The sequence below is a fragment of the Melanaphis sacchari genome, unplaced genomic scaffold, assembly GCF_002803265.2.
Source record: "Melanaphis sacchari strain LSU unplaced genomic scaffold, SCAv2.0 Contig405_pilon_pilon, whole genome shotgun sequence".
NCBI classification, from domain to species: domain Eukaryota; kingdom Metazoa; phylum Arthropoda; class Insecta; order Hemiptera; family Aphididae; genus Melanaphis; species Melanaphis sacchari.
The window spans coordinates 19,473-42,532 of record NW_020271259.1 but is presented as its reverse complement, the minus strand read 5'-3'; the positions used below and the strand labels follow the sequence as shown (position 1 = coordinate 42,532).

Below are 23,060 nucleotides of genomic sequence, written 5' to 3'. Positions count from 1 at the left end.
TTGAATTACTTTTTTTAGAAAAATGTTTACACAAACATTATTTATTTATTTTTTTAAATATGATCGTATTATTTTTTTTTTCTTTAGTTTTTCTAAAATAATATCAATTTTTAATTTTTAAATGTAACATATAATTTTAAACATCATAAATCATTATATTATGTATGTATAAAAATGTCAATTTATATGTAAATATGATATTAGACTTATTATTTATTAAACATGAATGTATATTTATCTAAATATTATTATAACTTATAACCATAAACAATATCAGATAAATTATAAATTTATTTAAATATTTTCAGAAAATAGTTTATTTTAAAATGAAAAAATGAAAATTATAATTAGCTTCATAAAATTTAACTATTATTATAACTATTAAAAAGACTATAACATTATTAAAATTTTAAAAATGTACAAAGCATTTAAATATTTTATTAATAACTTTAATAAATAAATATAATTTTTAAATTATTTTATCTCATAAGATATTATTTCTAATTTATCATAATTTTTTTTTTAATTTTATGTGTAAAATATAAGTATAAATGTTTGACAATAAGGTACAGTAATCTATATTATATGATTTTATACGTGGTCTTAAACTAAAAAGTTTATTTTCTATAAATCCCTTAAACGCTAAGGGTATAATGTTATCAATCAATTTATCTACTCTAAAATCTAAATCCACTTGGATATTGCTCAACAATATTTCTTCCTAAATTAATTTAATGCATTTTCCAAGCAAGCACGCTAGAATTTTTAGATGCCGATAGGCTGGATAGATTTTTTGGTCACTAAATTTGAGGCCACCTGAATATTTGTTTGGTTGTTCTGGAGTCGGTCTTACCATTATGCCAGTGGTGACTGCAATGCCACGACCGCAGTAAGTGTTTGGCACTATGTCTCCGAAGCCCACGCTCAGGAACGTGATCGCTATGAACCACATGGAGTTCAGCAGGTTAGCGTGATCTTCATCATGAAACCTACAGAGCCCCAGACACAGTGTAGTATTGATCACAACCCAATCCCAGTAAAAAAATTAAATTATAAATCATAAATATTACAATATTTTTTCCGAATCGGAACGCGATTTAGTATCTTATCCTATCGACTCCAAAAACACATCGATATGTACAGTTTCCGTATCGAAATCATTTCTAAGATGCGTAAAAAAAGACAATAACACAATTTTAAACACGAGTTTTTCCATTTGTTTTTGGCGTGTATGACAATACTGGTTGAAATACATTAAACGAAATTTCATTGCTTCGATTGTTTATCAGCCTCAGGGGCTCAGAACTATGCGTTCTAACCCATTTATCCAATTACGAAGACATAAAAAAAAAGTTTTGAAATATCAACACGAGTTTAGGAGTGCGTGTATTTTCTGTTTCATAGAAGATCTATTTCGAAACATGACTTATTTATCCGTCTTTGAAGTGAAACTTCATCGTATTTCAGACAAAACGAATTTGTTAGACGTAAAAGGGCCCCATAAAATATAAACATATGTACAGGGTGTCTACACTTTTGATATTTTCTAACAATAGATTTCATAAATAAAAAACGATTACCCTGTGATACGATATCATAAAATAATGTATATTGAATAAATTATACAATGTCTTAATGACGTTAAATTGTTAGGTTAAAATTTATTCTTGCAAGTTATTAAATCCAATATATTTTAGGACGTGCTTAACGTTGGTTGAGCTAATTTTTTATTATACATTTAAGTTTTTTACGCTAATTTTGGACGGATGAATGAAAAATTTACATCATAAAGTGTTTAATGAATGTCAGGAATTAAATTACACCCGCACTTTTTAAAATAGAAACCATTTTTTAATTTATTAAAAAAATATTATTACTGGACACAAGTGTAGAACGTATGAAAGCTTTCAATTCAATTGATTCCCAATGAATGTAAATAGCTTTTTAAAGCATATAAAGTTCTAAAACTTTGTGTCGCGTCTACAAAGTTAGCAGAAGCTCGTGCCAGGACATAATTAATTTACGGCGGCGGCAGTGGCTATGGCAGTGTTGGTTGGGTGTGTCCCCTATTAAAATTGGTTTACGATCGTTATTATTCGAAATATAAGCTTAATCGAATTATGTGCGACAAGAAATTTGGGTGGGAGGAGGGAAATTTAAAACGACTTTTCGGATTCGCTAACTACTCGGAAAACACAATGTTGTACAGCGTTTAAACGCGTGTATAAACGCGATTCTAATTTCGTAAGCTCCAGAGTAAACAGTTCGCTTTTAATTGTTAAAGTTAATTACATTTAAATTCAAATGTTCGTTTTTTTTTTTTTTTTTTTTTTTGTTGATGAACAGTTTTGAGTTATAATTCTCTCTTTCTCGGTTACGAGTAAGAGGTGGATTGGTGGTTGGTTATACTGTCAAAAGTAAATGCACACGATGGCGCTGTGTCTGTAAATATGTGTTAGTATATTTGTGTGTGTATGTAAATGAAGTGTAAGTGTGTGCACACACATTTATATGTGCGGGCGTTTATTATGTATTGTGTGTGTGTTCGTCATTATTAATCTTACCATAATACCGCAGGAGAGCGTGATGCCTCGTCCGCAGTACGTGTTTGGTACAATGTCTCCGTAGCCTACACTGAGTAACGTGATGGCTATCAGCCACATCGAGTTCAAGTAATTGGCGTGGTCCTCGTCGTGGAACCTGCGTGCAATATACAATGTCCATACTACTGGTAGGACAGTGGCAATGACGCTAGATTGCCTCTTCCGTTTACGCAATAACGCGTTCGATGATTATTATTGTTATTATTATTTTGTTTTAAACAAAATAAAGTATCAAATTATTTCATTTCAAATAAAAAAAACGAGATGGATAATACTACTTTTCAAACATATTATTACAGCTATTGATAACGAGCAAAAAATTCGGTTGAAGAAAATATATTATATCGAGGGATATATATATATATATATATATACTCGTATATACACATACACACACACACATATATATATATTTTATTTGTTTTATTGTTATTGTTTGTTCATTTATGTGAATTTATTATTATTTTTCTCACCTTAAAATTGTAATATAGACTAAGTATTAGTAAAGTATACAAAAATGTCCAAAACTAGGTCCTGGGAATTTTAAAATTCATCAATGACGCATGTAATGAATGTCATTAGGTTCGTATAAGATCGCAACATGGATATTTTCTCATGTTGGACAGTTGTAAATTGATAATTACTATGAAGTGAAAACTAATAATAGTTATAGGTAACTTAATTGAACAATCAGTCAACATACCAGCCCACTAAAAAAAAAAAAAACATTTTGTTAATTCTTAGAGATTTATTTTTTTTAAACAAAATTATTTGAATATTCTATTATTTGGTGAAATTAATGTTTATAATATGTTGTATTGGAAGTTATTTTAAAGCAAATATTCTGTATAAAGTTATGAGCAATATACATTTAAGTGTTTCTTTAATGTTATGTTTTATATATACATTTTATTTCCTTAATGTTTTAAACATCTTAATAATTTTTAAGGTTATTAGTTAATGATATACACATTAATAATATATAATTTTACATTTAATAAATTATTAAAATATATTAAAAAATATTAATAAGAATACCATTATACAGTTGAAGCAAATTATATGAAGTAGTTTTTATAGATATTTATTTTATTTTTTTACTAAAATTACGCTTTTCCTGTAAAATTGCGTATACCGTTTAAAATAGTATTGTAGTAGGCATGTTAATTTTGCGCATAGCGGATTTTTAAGTCGTTTTAAATTACCTACTTTAATTTGTTTTAGATGCTAAGGTGGAACGGTTATTGTGCCATCGCCACCATGACAAGGTTTCACTACAACTTTCATAATGATTCTAATTTAGACAATGGATAAAAATGTTTCATTAGCATTTACTGCATTTATACTGCATAAGTACTTGATGAGGAATTTCACTAGGATGATAATTAGATTTGTGGATTTAATTTTGACAAATTTATTACGAGAAAAACAATCGGAATTCGATACTAGCCTTGATATACATATTATGTATATGAGTGTATCTCGGTGGAATTTTAATGGAAATAAAATCGTCGGGGTCAAGGGTTCGACGATAAATTTTCGGTGAAAAGTCGAGGGGCAACAGATAATATTCATGTTAGTGGGGGAACAAAATGAACAACAGATAAACATTATTAATGAAAGTATAATAAAAATGATTATTCGTTTCTAAAAGTGAGTTTTGATTGCTGTTTTATGCGAACTCGCTCTCCCCCTATCAACTGGATCAGCGTGTATATTTTCGGTATTGTTATTTATTTTGCGGGTATTCACTGAGTGTATTTGTTTGTCTGGAAGAATAATTGCTCCCGAGAGTAATTTAAAATGGCTATAGATGAGGATATAAAATCGAACGGAAGGAAATCACCGGATATTAATTTAACAGATGAAAAAAACACAAACAACTGGAAGGAAATTGATAATTAAGATGAAAAGCATAAGAGAGTATCCTAATTTAGTAATATTCTACTTTCTTTCTTTATTACATAAAGTACCAACTAAGTGAAACAGAATTAAAAATAAAATCTTCCTCTTTATTCTCGTGGGCTGTTTTCCAAGCTCAAGTATACTTGAGATCTGAAATGACGCGTCAAAATCACTCGAAGTCAAAGTGTATATTAGGTCGACGTTTTGAAAACAAAAACTTAAGTATGACTGTTTTCATGGTCGTTAAAAATGTCATTTCGAGAAGAATAATTGTAAGATTGATGAAACTGCTTAATTTATAAAAATTAAGATAATGCTGCTAAATCTCAGACGTTAAATGTCTGCTTAGATACTTTAAAAATCATATAAAACCACCTTAAACGATTTATTATAGTATAAATAACTCGTTTTGTTTTTAAATATTTTCCTTTCATTTTTTTGAAGAAAAATGAATACTTTATAAATTAAATTATTAATTTTGTTAAAATAAGAAACTGTTAAAATTTTGTTTTTAGTTCTAAAATTATTTATAATATTATACCGTCTAATTAGTATTACAATAACTAATCACGATCAATTTATAATTTATTTATTTATAAATATTCTTAATTTAATTGTGTATATTGTTTTTATATATATATATATATATATATGCATTTTTTTATTTAGGGTCAAAAACTAAGCAGTTTAATATTGTTTTATTATTATTTAAAATATCACAAAATACTTAAACCTCAGAGCTTTCAAATTAATTTTTTATTAAAATTTAAAAGAATTATGAGTAAGAGATGGATATTTTGAGATTAGAGAATTTAAATATGCATGATCTATTTTGAAGAATACTTTATTAAAGTTTTGGTAAGAAAAAAAAACTTTTTAATGGTAAAACTCCGGGGAAATTATCAAGACCAAATAAGGATATTGTTAACTATAATAACTAAAAACCTATTTGTCTCAGTATAATATTTATAGAAAAATTATAACAATAACAGCAATTGATCACCAGTTACTACACTTTAGTATAACGTATGTAATATTTATTAAAAGTTGAGTTATTATTGGTTTTGAGAGTTTGCATATAAAAAAAAAAAATATTATTATGTAAATATTAAGATAACATGATTTGTACCATTATGTTTATATAAATAACATATACCATCTACATTAATTAACCACCCATTCTTCATAAATAATGTATTATTTAATTGTTTCAATATAACAGTAAAAACATATTTACGTTTGAAGCTGATTTATGAAAACAGAAACTCTTGTGGTTAGCACTTGACTTACGCATTGCTAATTTATATTAGAGTAATGTCATGTAATACTTAGAAGTGTTTATATTTGTATAAACCTGTTTGTCACGACAGATGTCTCCAAATTAATTTATCCCTCCTTTGAGCATTTCTACCCCTGTATGTATTTAGTCGTAGGACTAATATGACTAGTGTTTTAAGTAATATTTGATTTATTAATGTAAGGTTTTAAATAAACTCGGTTAACTGGAAGAACATTCGAAGCACGATGAACGAGGAACGCCTCTCTTTTGTTTTGTAGTTATGTATACTCTGGTGGCAAGTGAATAATTACTTGGCAACATTACGATTCATGAATAAAATAAAGAATAAATACAAGCTATTATTCCTGTTAAGTAGAGATTATGACCATTTTAAAATAGGTTTTAAAACTTTTTGGTGTTAATTTAATTATTGATTTGTTTTGCTGTTAAAACTATCACGTAATTATATTCGATAGCAATAGTTTTAATTTAAATAAGTAATAATTATCGTTCATTATTTTATTACATTGGTATTTACAATTGTTTAGTGGATTTTTTATGCTAACACTTTTATTTCGCACTGTTTCAGTTTAATTATTGTATAACTTAGGATTTAAAATTACGTAATAATAATTCACGATACTATTACCTTTGTCCAACACTACAAATTTTATAAAATATATTTATTTATATAGTAATAGTGTGTTGTTGTTTTAGGTTGTAGGGCTGGTATGTTATTGGTCTGGAATGGTCTGTAGGATGGATTAAAAATAAAATAATCAAACTTAAATATTTAACGGTAAAATAATAGTATTGTTTGTTGGTGTTCTGAAATTGTGTTACTGTCTATTTTTGCGCCTCTTGTTCGACGAAAACTAACATATTTTATAAAGATATTTTGACATTTACTGTTTAAAAGTATTTTTTGTTCTCAGTATTTAACAGAGGTTTTGCAACAGTTCAAAGTATCAAATTCGTTCATTTTTATTTTAAACAGCATTAAATTACTATACCAACACTGTTATTTGTAGGTTCTTTTAAATTTCAAATTTATAAGTAAATAGAATACTATAGGTTATTTTGGTGTAAAATTTAGTTCTTTCAGTTGTATGAAATGGTATTAAAAATAAACAAAATGTTTTAAATATTATATGCACACACACATTTTTCGGGTATTGAATTTTTCATGTTAAATTGAATATACAGAGCTCGCATATTTTCAGAATTTTTTAAATTGAGTACTTGTACGGAATGCAACTCATGTTATTTTTGTACCACACTTTTGTTCACAAACTTATGATTTTTTTACAAAAAGAACATTCTTTATGTTTAATTTGTAAAATAACCTCGGAATAAAGTAATATTTTATTTTATATACAAAATTATAATTTTTTGACTACAATATTTATATTTTTATAGATAACTTTCATCCAAAAATATAAACGAATTTTTGATACGGTTGTTCTTTTAAAACTATCTTTAGATCATATTCGTGAAATTATTTATACTTTAGAATTTGAACTAATTGTCAATAAATTTTATTAAAGAAACTTGATTGGGGGGTGATAATCGTTTGGGTGTATCATGGAAAATTTTTTCTGGAATTTAATGAAATATTTGCATACATATTTTTTTTCTAAAAAATGAAAAATTGTTTGTGCACACACCTAACCTAACCAAATTTACATAAATATTGAAAACCTCCTTACTTTTATAATTTAAAACGATTATAGCAAGTTTATGTGTATTTTAAAAATATATTGTAAAATTAAAAAACATTAACACGAAGATATCGAAAAATGTGTAGTAAACCATTTATGGTCATAACATAAAATTTAGAAAATTTTGGTATTCATCAGAATACCAACAATGCTTTGTGTCATGAATCAAATGACGCATTAGCAGCGGGTGTTTTTGCACATTAAATTATATTACACAAACCGCACATAATAATTTTCGTTGGAATATTAATGATAAATATTTTATTTTATTTTACTTGATATTTATAATAATATGTTACAGAGTATCGCTATAAAAATGTCATTCGTGCAGTTCATGATTATTTTAAACCATTTTTTTCTTGGGTTTCCAAATACGTTCATATTATAAAATATAAATAAAAGTAATTCTAATAATTTTTAAAAAGTAGCGTACGAAACTGTCTATTTTTACGCAGAACTTGTGAATAATTCAGATGGCTTCACGCATCCGACCTTAAGCTCCGTAGGCGTGCAATGCTTTGGAAACGGCCTGGGGGTGATCAAGACACATTTTGCAACTGCGTAATTACGCTATATAGCACGCACTTGTGAAACAGTGAAAAAGGGATCGAGATTCAAAGCTGAAATATCGTCATACTGCATTGCAAAATATTATAGATACATATGTACTTGCGGATGTGAAAAAAAAAATGAAAAAAAAATAACAAGAAAACGACCGAGAAATGGATGCAGAGGGGATGGCCGGGCGATGACTGTTTCATAAAAATAATTGACGTATATAATATTATGGTGGTTACACATATGTCGCAATTCATTGTAATAATTCGGTATTTTATAATTTATACACTGCTTAAAATCGCCATTCGTATCAAGTGTGGTTTGTATAAAATTATTATTATTAAAAATAAGTTCTTTAAATTATAAATAATAAGTGAAAAATGGTTGAACTTTAAAGTGACTCTGCACATAATTTGACTTGTGTACATTGTAGTTATACAAATATACAATGCGAATATTGGCAGTAAATGTTGTTATTTCTACAGGTGTTCGAAAAATAGAGCTAATATATGCGAAAAGTTTTATCTAAATGTCCGACGAGGGAAGTTTTTATACACAGATTTTGTATTAAAATGATTTTATACATATATAATATGTATATATAGCAAAACGTATGGCAGACAAGTTTCTTCAATAATATTTTCAAAAGACACAGTAAGGAAATAAATTAAATAAATAAAAAAAAGATATTCTATAAAATTCTCTGAAGGTTTTGGAATGAATCCGATTTTCTTTAAGTGTTAATGCTATTAGGTTTAAAATTTATCGGTATACGCGTTGTCTAATGTCATATCGTGGTTTTGTTTAAGGGACTGAAAACGGTCGTAGAGTGTTTTTTTTTACTAGTGAATTGCCGAAAAAGTACTGCGTATAAATGCACATTGATTAAATTTTCCTTTTAGGAAGTAGTCGGGCGTTGTGTTCACCACACGAGCATATAAAACGTATTGTCCGTACTTAATGTTTGGAATAATTTTGTGTTTTGTCTAATTAGAATGACCTCTTGTTATCATAATATGAGCCAAACACAGAACAAGGGGAAACGCTGATTCGTTTTTACTAATAGAGACACTATATTATTAATATTATCACGGGTGATATGAATAGATAAAACGTGCCAGTGGTTAACATTTGCACATTGTTTAGTTTCATTCGTGTGCTAACATAGCACGTTTGGCGACTAAAAACTATTCTTATTTTAAATGATTTATTATAAAAATTAGATGTTTCTTTTTAAAATATCTATATGATATATATACATATATTTATTTTTTTTCAATGACGGAATTTAATTTTATTAGAATGTTTGGTCGTCATCTCAGAAGAATTAGTTCATGCTATTTTCAAATAACATGACTGTTCAAATATTGTATGCGTATGTTTTTATAAAAAAAGCACTTTACTGTGCCAAACACGAGGGATACAATTGAATTTTATATATATATATATATATATACTTATATATATATATATATACAATATATGTGTATATATTATGTATATACTCCAATGAAAAAGGTTTGGATTTTTACCGACATTTGTTCAACATGCCGAGGAATAAAATGCAGAAAGAGAAAAAAAGCGCGTTTGGTACTAGTTTAGTCGATTGTTTGGTGAAAACGATGTTTTTAGTTTTTCTCATCCAGTGTATACTTTGAGGGGTGAAATAATATTGTATCCTTTCAACGGTCATAATACCGAGAAATGAAAATTTATATACGAGTATAAGATCACCAGTGGCGTATTTACGGGGGGAGATGAGGAAGATATATCATCCTTTTGACTTTTTTTTTCAACTTTTTTTAGTTTTTTAAATGATAAATAAATTAATGATTCACTATCTAATATGTTATATATTATAATTATAAAGTTTATATACCTACTATGTACAGATATAATATATATTAGGCGTGTAGTTATAATCAATTGATTGTATCGTCATGTATTTCGAGTGGAGGGAGAAAAACTATTTCAGTCATATCTCCCCCCTCAAATAAATCCTAAATACGCCACTAAAGATCACCATCGAAATTGCTTCACAAAAATTAATCATTATATTATTATCATTGTTTTTCATGCCGATATTCGCGATGAATATTTTTAAACAAGGGTTAAGAATTTAGGATATGTTATTTATAGATGAAATTATTTTAGTTTGAGTAGTTGAATGAAATATAATTTACTAAATAGGGATAAATTAGGTCATAATTATAATTTTTATTTGAAAATTTGAAGTAACGATATGTTGATATATCATAATACGAGCAAGAAGATAAATAAATAAAAGAAAGTATGGAATCGATCACAGTTAGGTTAGGTTAGGTCATCTGGTTTTTATTAGTAGGTACGTATGTTTTTATATGTTTTTTTAATTTGTCAATAAAATCAAAACATTTGCTTTAGTTGATGGTGATTAGAAATAAATTGTATTGTACTTTTAAGTGCTACATCAGAATGAAACAATTAACTTTAAAAAATTTGAGTATTGTGTTAAAATTCATAGTTAATAGTGAATTAAAAAATATTCTATATAATTATGACTTATAACCCGAGTATATTACCAATTATTTAAGTACATATATTTTCAAAAAAAACTATGAATTCGTTATTTTTTATTAAGGGTAAAGTTCTAATAGCTAAAAACAAAGGATATCAGGAGTCGAATATTGAAATATATTTAATTTTAGATTTGTAGGGTACCTTATGTTGGTTTTATGATAATGCTTTTTCCGTGGATACTTTTACGGGCAGTGAAATGATACGATATTTTTACGTAGTAACTTTAAGGATCAGTAATTTAAGTCTGGATGTTACTTTGAAGAGGTTATTTTTTAATAACAGTAGTTTTCTATAGTGAACATCAAGTATAAAAAATAAGCCACCCACAGCTCAAAATAAAATATTAAATGAATCTCGGCACCTGTGGTTTTAACTCTAGGCTCTGCTTAGAACCGTTTTTTAAACGCGGTAGTTTATTGTATAGTATAATAATATGCTGCTTTAGGTTTAAAATTTATGTCAACAAATAAACGTTTCATTATCCCATACTAAGGAAAGACAGAGAGAGAGAGAGAGAGAGAGAGAGAGAGAAGCGAAGCGAACGCTGGACATACGGGTTATCTGACATCTGTATCGTGTATATTATGGTTTTTTTTCTGTCTTAGATACTATATCACGTGTGCCCAATTTTTTTCAACTTGTAGGCCAAATTTTAAGTTTATATTTGTGTTGTGTCAATGGGTTGTTTTTGTTTATTCTGATATACGCAAAAAATATAATAAACGTCATATTTTTAAATTCAACTAATTTATGACCTTTAAAATTGGCTGAAGAAAAATAAACACATATTTCATGTAAATTTATTAATTCTATTAAATACTTTAAAATTAAATTTTTTTTTTTTTTATATTCAAGTATTAAAAATTAGTGTTAGATATTTTATAATTCTCAAAAACTTATTAAAATAACTTTTTTTTTCTTCAAATTTTAGTCTTTTTTTTATTAATAATACCTACAAAAATTTATAATTTTATATTTTCACCGGCCTGTCGAAATATTTCTATGTATTGGATCCGACGCGTAGGCCACATATTGGGCACGCTCGTACTATAATTATACTAATCATTGATAAATAAACCATCATTTTAACATTTGTTTAAATTATATGTTGTATGTCTCATATTTCCTACTAATATTACACATAGATGACCGTTCGAAGATTGATCGTCAATTATTAATACAACCGGTCACGCCTGACGTTACTTTGAACTGTTGCAAAACGGTATTAATTACAATAGTATACACCCTAATTAACGCTTAACGAGGTACTTATTATGTATAATATAATATTAAAATTAATCATACAACGGACAGAGTGTCAGTCCGAAAACATAACATTGCAAGTATGTTCCCATAGTCTCCGATAACCACAATCAGATGGATAGAAAACAGTCGTTATATATTTACAACAAAATCTGTTTGAAAAGTCATAGATTGATAGCGCAGATAAACATATATATTACGAATGTATAATATATATATATATATATATTAAGAATATATAATATATATATATATATATATATACATATTGTACCAAGTATCGATAAGGCGTCTATTACTTTTCAATCGCAAGTAAAAAGTTGTACCAATATGGAATCGGAGATGCCCAATCGATAAGACTAAAAAAATAATCATCGAAGATCGTCTGTACACATAACATTTGTGTAGGTTTCAGTATACAGTATTACTACAGTGACGCCGAGTTTCGTTAAAAAATGTGGTTTGATTCCAACAATGACCATAATAATATACGTACTACACACCACTGCCACTATCGATGTTTGTAAGATTTAATTTTTGAAATGTTCAAAATAATTTTTTTTCCATACTATTTTTAAAAACTAATTGTCAAATATAATATAATATATGTCTAAATTAACCTCTATTTTAATGGCAATTTTTTTTCCAACAATAATTATTCGTAAAAATTTAAGTCACATATCGGTGCAGCTTTGTATATTATATTTTGTCGGCTTAAAATTCAGTAAGCCATTTTTAATCGCGTATAATGTTAGACGGTTAAATGAGCATTTCCCCGAGTCCCCGTACTCAACGCCACTGTAGTGCTGATGAATGACGATACGATTCAATAACAATAATATTATAATATTAGAAATCCGACAGTAGCGAGGTGTTACGCTACGGTCGGTTGGTTTATACCTTTCGCATTGTCTGAGTGTCCAGCTGGCGATTATCCACAGGGACACCATGAACACGAGTAGCACCGTGCCAGGGCATATGGTCATGAGCGTCTTCAGCACGAACCTCGTGTTGAAGTTGATCCGATTTAGGGCGCCGATGCTGCGGGACGAAGCGTCCGTGAACAGCTTGCTGTGCAACAGCATGACCCGACAGATGAGGTACAGCCGGAAGAACATCGGCAGCGATAGCGGCACGTCGTAGGGCACACACCGGGTTTCCGGTTTTCCGTGCTTGTTGGCCAGCTTGGTTTTCCACTCGAAGTAATATTCCCCAGGAATCGGGTGGATCGCGCAGATCACCAGCTCCATCGTGATGATGGCAATCCGCTGCCACGTCATCGCGATCCGCCAGTCGTCCGCGCAATTGTCAATCATGAACAACTGTGGGTGTAAAATGTGAAATACGGTTACTAAATAATACAGTATACGGTGGTAATGGAGGGATTTATATTGCACGGGTATCAATAGAGAGAGAACCTATACCGATAATTAATAATCAGGACTAAACGTGTAATGCGGCGCACTACAATTATTTGTAATTACACGTCGATATTTATTTTTTCGGGTGTTTAAAATTGTTCGACAGGTCTTTGGATAATATTTATAGCTTGTAATCTATAGAATAGTGGTTACTCGTGTAATATTAATTTCTGTAATCAATGAATATCGGAAATTTCAGTCCACTCGGAAACTTTTTTTTTTTTAATACTGGGATTAACCGTTAATTTTAAATTTAACACGATTACATATTTTGACGAGGTAATTGAAACTGGATATACCCAGTCTGATGAATTATGACCGTATTTTTGACTGGTAAAATATTATAACGCCATAAACCTGCCGGTATCAATCAATAACTTTATTTTCCCGTCAATTTTTAATTTTTAAGTAATTGAATAATACATGATTTGACAAAAAAATAAATATTTTTCGATATTTAAAATTGTAGAGACCCGGTGTGTGGTAGGGGGGGGGGGGAGGGTAAGCCAGCCAATATGGTAGGGTCTAAGTAATGGAATTCTCGTAAACCGCACACCGATCATCCCTGTAATGCTGCTGCAGTAGAAATGCACTGCCAGGGGAATGCGAATACGAAATATTTTTTTTCCTTAGCCGTTCGACAGCTATTTATTTATTCCACGTACGACATTGTTTTGCCGATAAATTTCATTCCACGACAATACAGATTATTATTATTATTATTATTATTATTTTGTTGTCGTTGTGGTCATGGTAACAACATAGTAGCATGTTGTCGTATTGTTTCAGGTATTAAATGTACGTCGCGTCGGCTGTTACTCATTAATACAGTACACGTACGACGATTATTATCACTGTTGTTTTTGTTTTGTTTTATTTTATCGCCACAACATCACATGTTTATTTACAAAGGCCAGTTGTGTTATTGCAAGTTTAACCCGTGCAAATAAATGTTCGTCCCATCCCATACAATTTAGTATCATGTGGAAAGAAAAAAATAAACACATGCGCTTTAAGAATACCATTATTGTTTGTGATTCGTGAAAAATAGATCGATATTGGTAAAACCGCCGTCACTCTGCGTCTCTGTTTTCTTCGCGAAATTCGTATTTACCGATGCAACGTCCCGAAAAAGGTTAAAATTATCGCGTAATCGTATGCATTCACCGAATAAATATGTAAACAGAATCGCAATCATCGGAAAAGTGAAGTGTTTTAGGTCGTTTAATTAAGACCACAATTATCTATGATACATAGAACTTTTTTTTTTCATTTTAACCACAATAAAATTATATTATTCCTGACGGAAATACGGAATAGCTATCATTTGATATGTCTAGTGTTCTAGATCGAGTTTTTTTCTTAAAAATACAATAATTAACGGATGTTCCATCGCCAAGTAAGACTCGTACTAAATATAGATATTATTTTATCAAAATACATCATTAAACGCGATAACGAATACCTGGCTTTACTTTTATCTCTATCTCTGAAATTCAGATAATCATCATATTTTTCCTTAAATGCAAACATTCGCACTAAGTACTTTTCTCAAGAGCACTTGATTTTGACGTGAAATTGAAATTTGAAAGTTTGCTTGAGACCTTAAAAAGAATAGAGTTTAACTGAAAAATGAATAGTAGAATATTTATTTTTTGTTCATTGAGAAATGGTGTATGTATTTTAAGATGTGCGATTATATATTAGCTTCGTTAAGCAAAAAAAAAAAAAAAAACTATAGCTGCGATATTTTATTATAGTCATTATATTATGCTATTATCTCCGATCAAACAGAATAATATTTAATTACTGTCAACTAAAATATTTTGTATGAACATTGGTGCAACGTTTAAAATCAATGAACTTTTCATAATAATATTTATTTAAAGGGAAAATTAAAAGATATCGGTAAAACCATATATTTTATTTATTTATTTCTTTTGTTTCAAATAAGACGCATATCATTATAAACCGATAAAGTATTTTTAAAGTATACTGTATACCTTACAAGAAACATTTTAAATATGATTCATTAATTTATTGTATTACGTAAAAATTCATATCATTTCATTTAAAAATTATACCTTAATATAATTGAAACAACATGCGTATTTACAATTATTAATGTATCTAGAAAATAAAAATGTTTGCTCTTAATTAATATTTAAGTAATTTTCAGGCGTTACCTTAATTTTTTTTTTTTTCTGGTTTTTCTTATGGTTTATATTCGACAGCATTTTACTCTTAAGTCACGTCACGCCTTACGTTACTTCAATAAAAGAGCAAACATTGGAGGGATATTTCCCCAATATATCAATTTATAGAACTTTTTAGGAGGTTTACAAAAATAAAACATAAAACCTCTATTGAATTCGGTATAAAGCTAACCTATTGAGATACTTGGAATAAAATATTATATAAAATCAACTTATAAAGTTTGTGTAAAAACGAGTAAATGGTAAAAAAAAAAAAAATAGTGAACGTCAATTTTAAATTAATAAACAGACATTTTTTTATTAGTTTATAAGTAAATATCTTGGAATTCATTCATCAACATAAAAGTCGAAAAGATTATTATGCAAATAATATTTACTTATATACGTATATAAACGTAATTTGTCCAAAAAGAAATTAAAATTAAAAATATGTATGTAGATAAAATATTAGATATGTGGTTAATATTTTTGGTTTAGCTTTTAAATCATTTTTTAAGACCGAATAAGTTGTTTAAATTGTTATTTATTTTATATTATACTGTATAAGGTATTAAATAATGTATATTTTGTTTTTATTAGTTGAATAAATAATTAAAATGAATTTAAAATATAGCAATAAAAATGTATTCACTAAGATAATACAGTAATTATTGAGTAGTTGGACTGTAGTTATGCAAATTAGTAGTTTTATTATATACATATATTATAATATTTTTTATTACAAAACAATGTTCATAGTTGAGAGGTCTGTGTTTAAAAAAAAAAAAATTAAAATTAAATAAAATGTAAAACAATGTAGTTGATTTTTTTTTTTGATATATATTTGAATTTCAAAGTGTACAATAATATAATATTATATGTTATTAATTATTTAAGAAATATGCTTTTTATTATTAAATTAGATTTGTTATTCCCCACTACCATGAGCTTGTTTATTAGGGCTTATTATATATTTATATTTCTTGAAATATTTTTATAATATATAAATAAAATTAATTATTTTATTTAAGCTATTTCATAAAAGTAATTAATAAAATAGCTTTATTAATTCAAATTTAATGTAGATAATATTTCTGCTAGAATAACGTTTTTTACATTTTAATTTACATAAATTATACTCTAAATAATAGATCAAAATAAAATATATTCTTACAAATATTTTCGACTCCGTTTAAATAATTGTATTGTAATATAAAGTCATTCTTTTGTCATGATTCAGGATTCTACATAAAAACGAACTCAAATAAACCTCCATACAACCATCTTACAATATAATATAAACATAATATTTGTAGTGAATTACAAATCAAAATATATCATAAAACATTTTAAAGTTGTAAAATAAAGTGTTTTTTTTATTGATAAAAATCTCTTACAATAGTGCTCAAACTCACAGCTATGGACAATTTATCTTTTAGGAATAGAAATTCTTTATCGCACAATTAATATCGTAATCTCCCCTGACTTCTTCCCCACTACGAGAACGTTACAATATTTTTGTGTAAAAAGTGTCAAACGGGACTTAATGCAAGGGTCATAATATATTTTTCGTTTTGAAAATTTTATTTAGTTTTTTTGTAAAAGTCTTTCTCCATCATGAACACCGTTTAGGGTGTCATATTCAATAGTAATCGTTGCGAGAAATAATCTAAATTTGTATTATACAGTGTTGGCACGCAGTATTGTGTATTATGTTAAACAAATTTAGGGTGGAAATAAAATAGCTTTATACTCAATTATGTGTGCACGTGTGTGTGTTTGTATAAATGAGCTAAAGCTATAATATTTCTTGAGTAATATTTGCGTGTAATTTCGGGAGGGTGATTACTTGTTGCTGTCTTAACTGAGACTCTTGTTAATATTCACAGGTCTTACTAACGGATAATTTCCATAGGGACCATATTTTTATTCCGGGAAATAGCGGTTAGAACTATTCCAGTTATACGTATATATTATATTTCTACGTCATCCGGTTTGGTCAGGTTCACCATCAATAATTGCTGCAAAGGAATGTCAAGACTCAAAGTAAATTCCATAGTGCCGTCTTTTAGAAAACTATAGTACCTACCCTCGTTTTAATTTCCATATCATTTGATCATTAAACCATAAACCTTGTAAGAAAAAAAAATATTAACGTCACAGAATTGTTTTTTATTTCCGTGCTTTTTTTGACCTTTTATATGAATAGTATACTCAAATTAATATTGTTTGTTAATAATATTAGTATTATATTTTTATTACATTTATATATCATGTGTAAAAAAAAAAAAAAAATAATAGATAAACCAATTAATGTTGTGCTCAAATCTTATTTGTTTAAAAATTATTTAGTTTTGTTCTTTAAATGAGTAAAATCTAACTAATTTTCCCAATAATAATAATTGTTTGAAAAAAGCCTTAACTTTAAATACAGTAAAAAAATACAATATATAATTTAAAAATGATTTTTGCATGTCTGGTACAGAAAATTTAAGTCAAGCAAAGAAAAATAAATTATTATATAGATTACGTTATCCATTTATTGCTGGTTTAGTTTCATGAGATCATAAAGATCTTACTTGTATCTTCAGCAATTAAAGTTGAAATAGAATAGATGATAAAAAATTTTCAAGAAATAAAAAATCGACTTTTCTTGGAAATCCATTATATTAGACATCTTAACTTGATAATGTTCATTTATATTACCTACGTAAATATTAACGCAATTAAATTTTAGTATTGTTCGTTTTTATGTTATCCTGAAATGAAATAAAATAATATTTTAAAATTTCTATTATTATATTAGGTATATACTACACTTACATAAAAAGGCATATAACTGCTTATTTTTTAAACATTTTATACGAGAATGAACGATTTATAAACGATACTTATAAATTCAAAATAATTCAGTTCTTTTATAATTTAAATTGAAATGAACTCAATGTGTCAGATTATTAATTTGCGTACATTATTATTAAAATTATTCACTTAACGTATTATAATTTGTTTTGAAATATATCGCAAAGTTCCAAGTGTGATGTAAAGTGTTAGTATTTTGCTTTTTACAGATTCATGTGTACAAACTACGAATATTATTATAGGCGAATGAATATTAAAATTACAATATATAATATAAATATATATTTTTGGGATCATTATAATTTATAAGAAGAAGATAAAGTAATACAAATATACGAAACAAGAAGAGTCAGCGTGTGGGTTTTTTTGAATTAGTTTTACATAATTCTACTTTACAAACGAGACTGTTTCTCTTTATACTGAGCTGTATAAAGGTATTATTCCGCATTTGAAATTCTTTCATCTATTCATACTTTAGTTATGAAATTATATAAAATTAAATAAATTAGGTTCAGAAAAAAAATAAGCTCAAAATTATAGATGATTGTCTAATGGTGAGTTTTTATCTGTTTAACAACACAAATCTCCACAATGATTACGTTTGAATAGCTAATTTAAAATATTTTTTTTATTTGATGTATATTTAAAATTGCAGTATGCACCAAAATTTGGGAATGATAACCCAAATTATAATAATATTTAAATAATAACATATAAGACAATATGAATGTCTTTTAATTTGATATTTTTAAAATAACAACTAGAAACGAGAGATGACTGTTAAATACGACCCTTGTGACTAATAACCAACTCACTCACAGTGTCAACCAAAAATAGCTTTGTTAAGTAAAAGTGACTTATCAGATAATGTGGTTTTTATGTTTTAGAAGAAATGTCTCAAATAAATTTTCAGGGTCTACCGATATTTCTTTGCTTCTTGTTTACCAGCAAGAAGATTTGTTATTTTTCGTTCTTTAAACTAATACCGTCCAATAATTTACATGTATCCGGGGGTAACAAATTTTCGATACTAAAAATTAAGCCAAATAAAATTAATGTAGAATACAATCCTTCTGTAATTTAATTTACTTTAAAAAGAGGTCATATTATGTAATTATAATATGTTATCAATTGAGAAGATGAAATAATTTAGATAGTATTAAATGAAATATTTTAGGTTTTGAGTGGCGCAAAAAAGTTATTGATTTTAAAAGAATGAATGTAAGACTTACGGTTCATTATTATATTATATACTTATATACAATAATAATTATATATATATAATATATATTATTATTTAATTTTTATTTAGGCAGTGCTTATGATAATAAAATTAATTTACGAATTTTTTGTCCATAAAGTTTTTGAAGTTCAGTTTTGGATGTTTATCATACGAATTCATTTAAAATTAATGATTTGATTAGTTTTATAAGTATAAAATTATATACATTAAAATTTTAATTACAAAATGTTAAAATGTTATCAACATTGATTTGAAATGGTTATATTAAAATATAAGTTACACACTCAAGTAGGTATCATAATTTAAAAAAAAATATGCTCAATTTTAAATAAATATTTAGTATAATTAATGTTTAGAAATCATTTAATACCTAGTTTTTAAATCAGGCTAAAACTTAAAATATTATTGCAATATACATAAGTTATTTCATTTTATTTATATTTTTAATCATGAAGATAATTGAGTTATTTGCACGTGAGTTGAATTAAGACAAATACAACTTATATTTTTTTTTATGCGTGCTGATTTAAATGAGATTTATTACTATAAGCTTTTACAAGTGTAAATGTAAATAATAAAAAATAAATATATTTAAGTCGTGTAATAGTTTTGAGTGAACCATATAATAGTTATTATTTTACGATACCTACATGACTTAAAGTTAGTGAAAACTTTTCTTTTGTTGATTTTGTTATTTTTAAAATGAATAATAATGGAACATCCTAAGCTTAGAAGAAACCTCTGATCGAGTTCTTGGAGCAAATGAAACTACTGAAATAACATTTACACCTAACATCGATGGTTACATTGTGTAAAGTAAGTTTTCAAGTAAAGTTTTTGAAAAGATTTCTTTTCAGTGTTTCCGGTTACTCGATATTGTATTTTGAATGTTAGTTAGAGTGACGTATATTATTTTTTTTCTTTTGTTGAAACTTTGAAGGTCGTTTGCACAATTTTTTATAGCGCATAATATACAAAGATTTTTAAACTTACCTGTACTTCGAGCGCGTGGTAGGCCATGATCAATCCCAGCAGAATGATGGTGGATACGGATATGAGCGTTTTCAGTGAAGTAGAATAGAATGATGTCTGCAACAGAAAGCACGACGGAAATAAGTTTTTGTCAAATATGGTTTTTTATAAATCACATTTGGTTGATGTGAGATGTACGTGTATGAATATTTCTACATTTTCTAGTACGTTTTTGCCATACATTTTGCTTTATAGATCACCAAAGGATGTGTGATTTTCATACTTATTTTTTTTTTTTATATACTCTGAATACGTTTTATTATTTTATGCTATATCCGAAGTGATTAAGATATTAAAACAAACAATTACCGCCCATAAAGTACATACCGTATCAGTTTTATATTTATTATTAATTAATTCAAGTTTGCAATATATTTGATTTTTGTATTTTATATATTACTCTTTCAAAGATAGAACATCATTGTTGACGATTATGTTTAATTAGTACCTAAAAGCTCTTACATTTTTGAACTTGTTACAAAATCATTGAATAAATAACTTAATAAAAATATGGTATCTTGGCATGGCCCTTACTTGATATCCATATTATTTTTTGATAAAAGTTCTAAATTATTTAGAATTAGATTTATAAATTTATCTACATAATATGATATAGTTATAAGTATATAATGTTGTTATATAAAAATATTTTGTGTTACATTATCATTATTTTTTATTTTAAGCTATTGTTAAAACTATCCTATGTTCTAGATAATGAATTAAATTCTCAGAAACAAAATATTGATTTGTTTAATAATATACTGATATTGATGTTATATTGATGCTATCCAAAAATTATTTTTTAACTGATTAAGTTGTTTTCTAACACTGGTATTTGATGTTTACATAGATCATACATGTTGTCAGTTCACAATGTTTATGATTCATCGTATAATTTGTTGCCATATCTGGGATGCATGTTTTTTCATATATCTCGGTCTTGTCATCTCGGTCAAACAATGAGTTATGATCGTCAGTGGACGTATTAATTCGCGTGTATCATCGTTGTTGCTCTGGAAATGGCAGTGGGTTTTTTGAGTGGAGGGGAACAAAGACAACTTTGTCATCCATCATTTTTCTTCCGGAGGTCGAAGTAACCGGGAGAAGGGAAAAAGACGGAAGGAAGAGAGGAAATATATCTTATATATATATATATTATACACACATGGGTATACATAAAATGTATATATATATAAGATACTTGTGTGACCATGATAGAATCGATTTGTTTTTTTTTTTTTTTTTTTGTGTACTTATTTTGGATAGATCCCAAGAATTTTTTTATTTCTCAAACACATAAATGAAAATTATTTTCTAAAGATACTATGATGTTTCTAAGTAGGTCCATTATCAAAGTTTTCAACCAATATAACTTATCGGTGAACGAGAATGTTGAAATTGTCCAAATCGAGAAAGACAGGAAAAAAATGTAGACGGACAAACGTTATTGAGTTAACTGAAAGTTTAGACTGCCTTATGAACTTTAAAACAAAATTGATATCTGTATACTGTCAAATTGTGTCTATAACATAACAATATGTTTCATAAAGTTTTTAAAAGAATCATTTTCAATAGTTAAACGATATAGAAAAAGTATGCATTTTTAGTTATTTTTCGAACTATTTACGTAAATCACATAATGGTATAATTAAATAAAGCAGTATAGTTTATTACAGGTAGTCTTTATTTTTTAAAACTATTTAGTTTAAGATTCATAATCACTTCATTGTTATAAAAACATGACTTGCCCTTACTAAAAATTAAAATAAGTAAATTATATAACTACCATTTTTACAAAGTACTTGAACATTGTAACAATCTACGTCTTTAAGTATATCTTTAGTAAATTTTCTTTTGACCTTTGAGTTCCATGAATAGTTTTCAACATAAACAATGTGTGGTCTAAAGTTTCTGATTAATTAAATTCTATAGCTACAAAAATTAGTTATAACAATCAATGAGCATTTTTTTTTTTTTTTGTTTAATTGCAAAAAATCTGTATATCTAAATGTAATACTTATTTTCGAATTTATACAAGTTATTTAAAGTAATTTATAAACTATCTTTTATGAAGCTTGCCATTTAAATTGCAATAGTTCAAGCTTCATATTAAGTCATTTTCAAAAATCGTTCTTCCATTACGATTAACTACGTAATATTGAGTATTTCACTCTATACTTTCCGCACTGATATTGTTCTCAGAGCTATTTAATTTTCCTCAGCTAAAGTAAAATAAATATGTTTCCTTATTTTTAATTTACCATTTAAATTACTCAAAGTTTATTTCTTTAATAAGATAATAGATATTTTATATTTTAACTAACTGATTTAACGTTGCATTAATTTTTTCAGAAAAACTTAAATATTTTTTTAAATTTATAAGTTATTAAATAAAAAATGATTATCTAATCTTTATAAT

General features: G+C 27.0%; 1 protein-coding gene across 1 annotated transcript in view; it reads right to left on the bottom strand.

Moving 5' to 3' along the window:
- The window catches only part of LOC112597281 (small conductance calcium-activated potassium channel protein), a 33,257-nt gene extending 12,433 nt beyond the window's left edge, over window positions 1–20,824 (bottom strand). The window contains exons 1-4 of the mRNA XM_025343250.1: window positions 20,780–20,824; window positions 20,603–20,698; window positions 12,789–13,210; window positions 854–989 (exon numbers count right to left, since the gene is read on the bottom strand). Of these exons, the coding sequence (XP_025199035.1) occupies window positions 854–989; window positions 12,789–13,210; window positions 20,603–20,698; window positions 20,780–20,824 (699 nt within the window). The remainder of the gene's footprint in view (window positions 1–853; window positions 990–12,788; window positions 13,211–20,602; window positions 20,699–20,779) is intronic.
- Window positions 20,825–23,060: the final 2,236 nt, after the last annotated feature.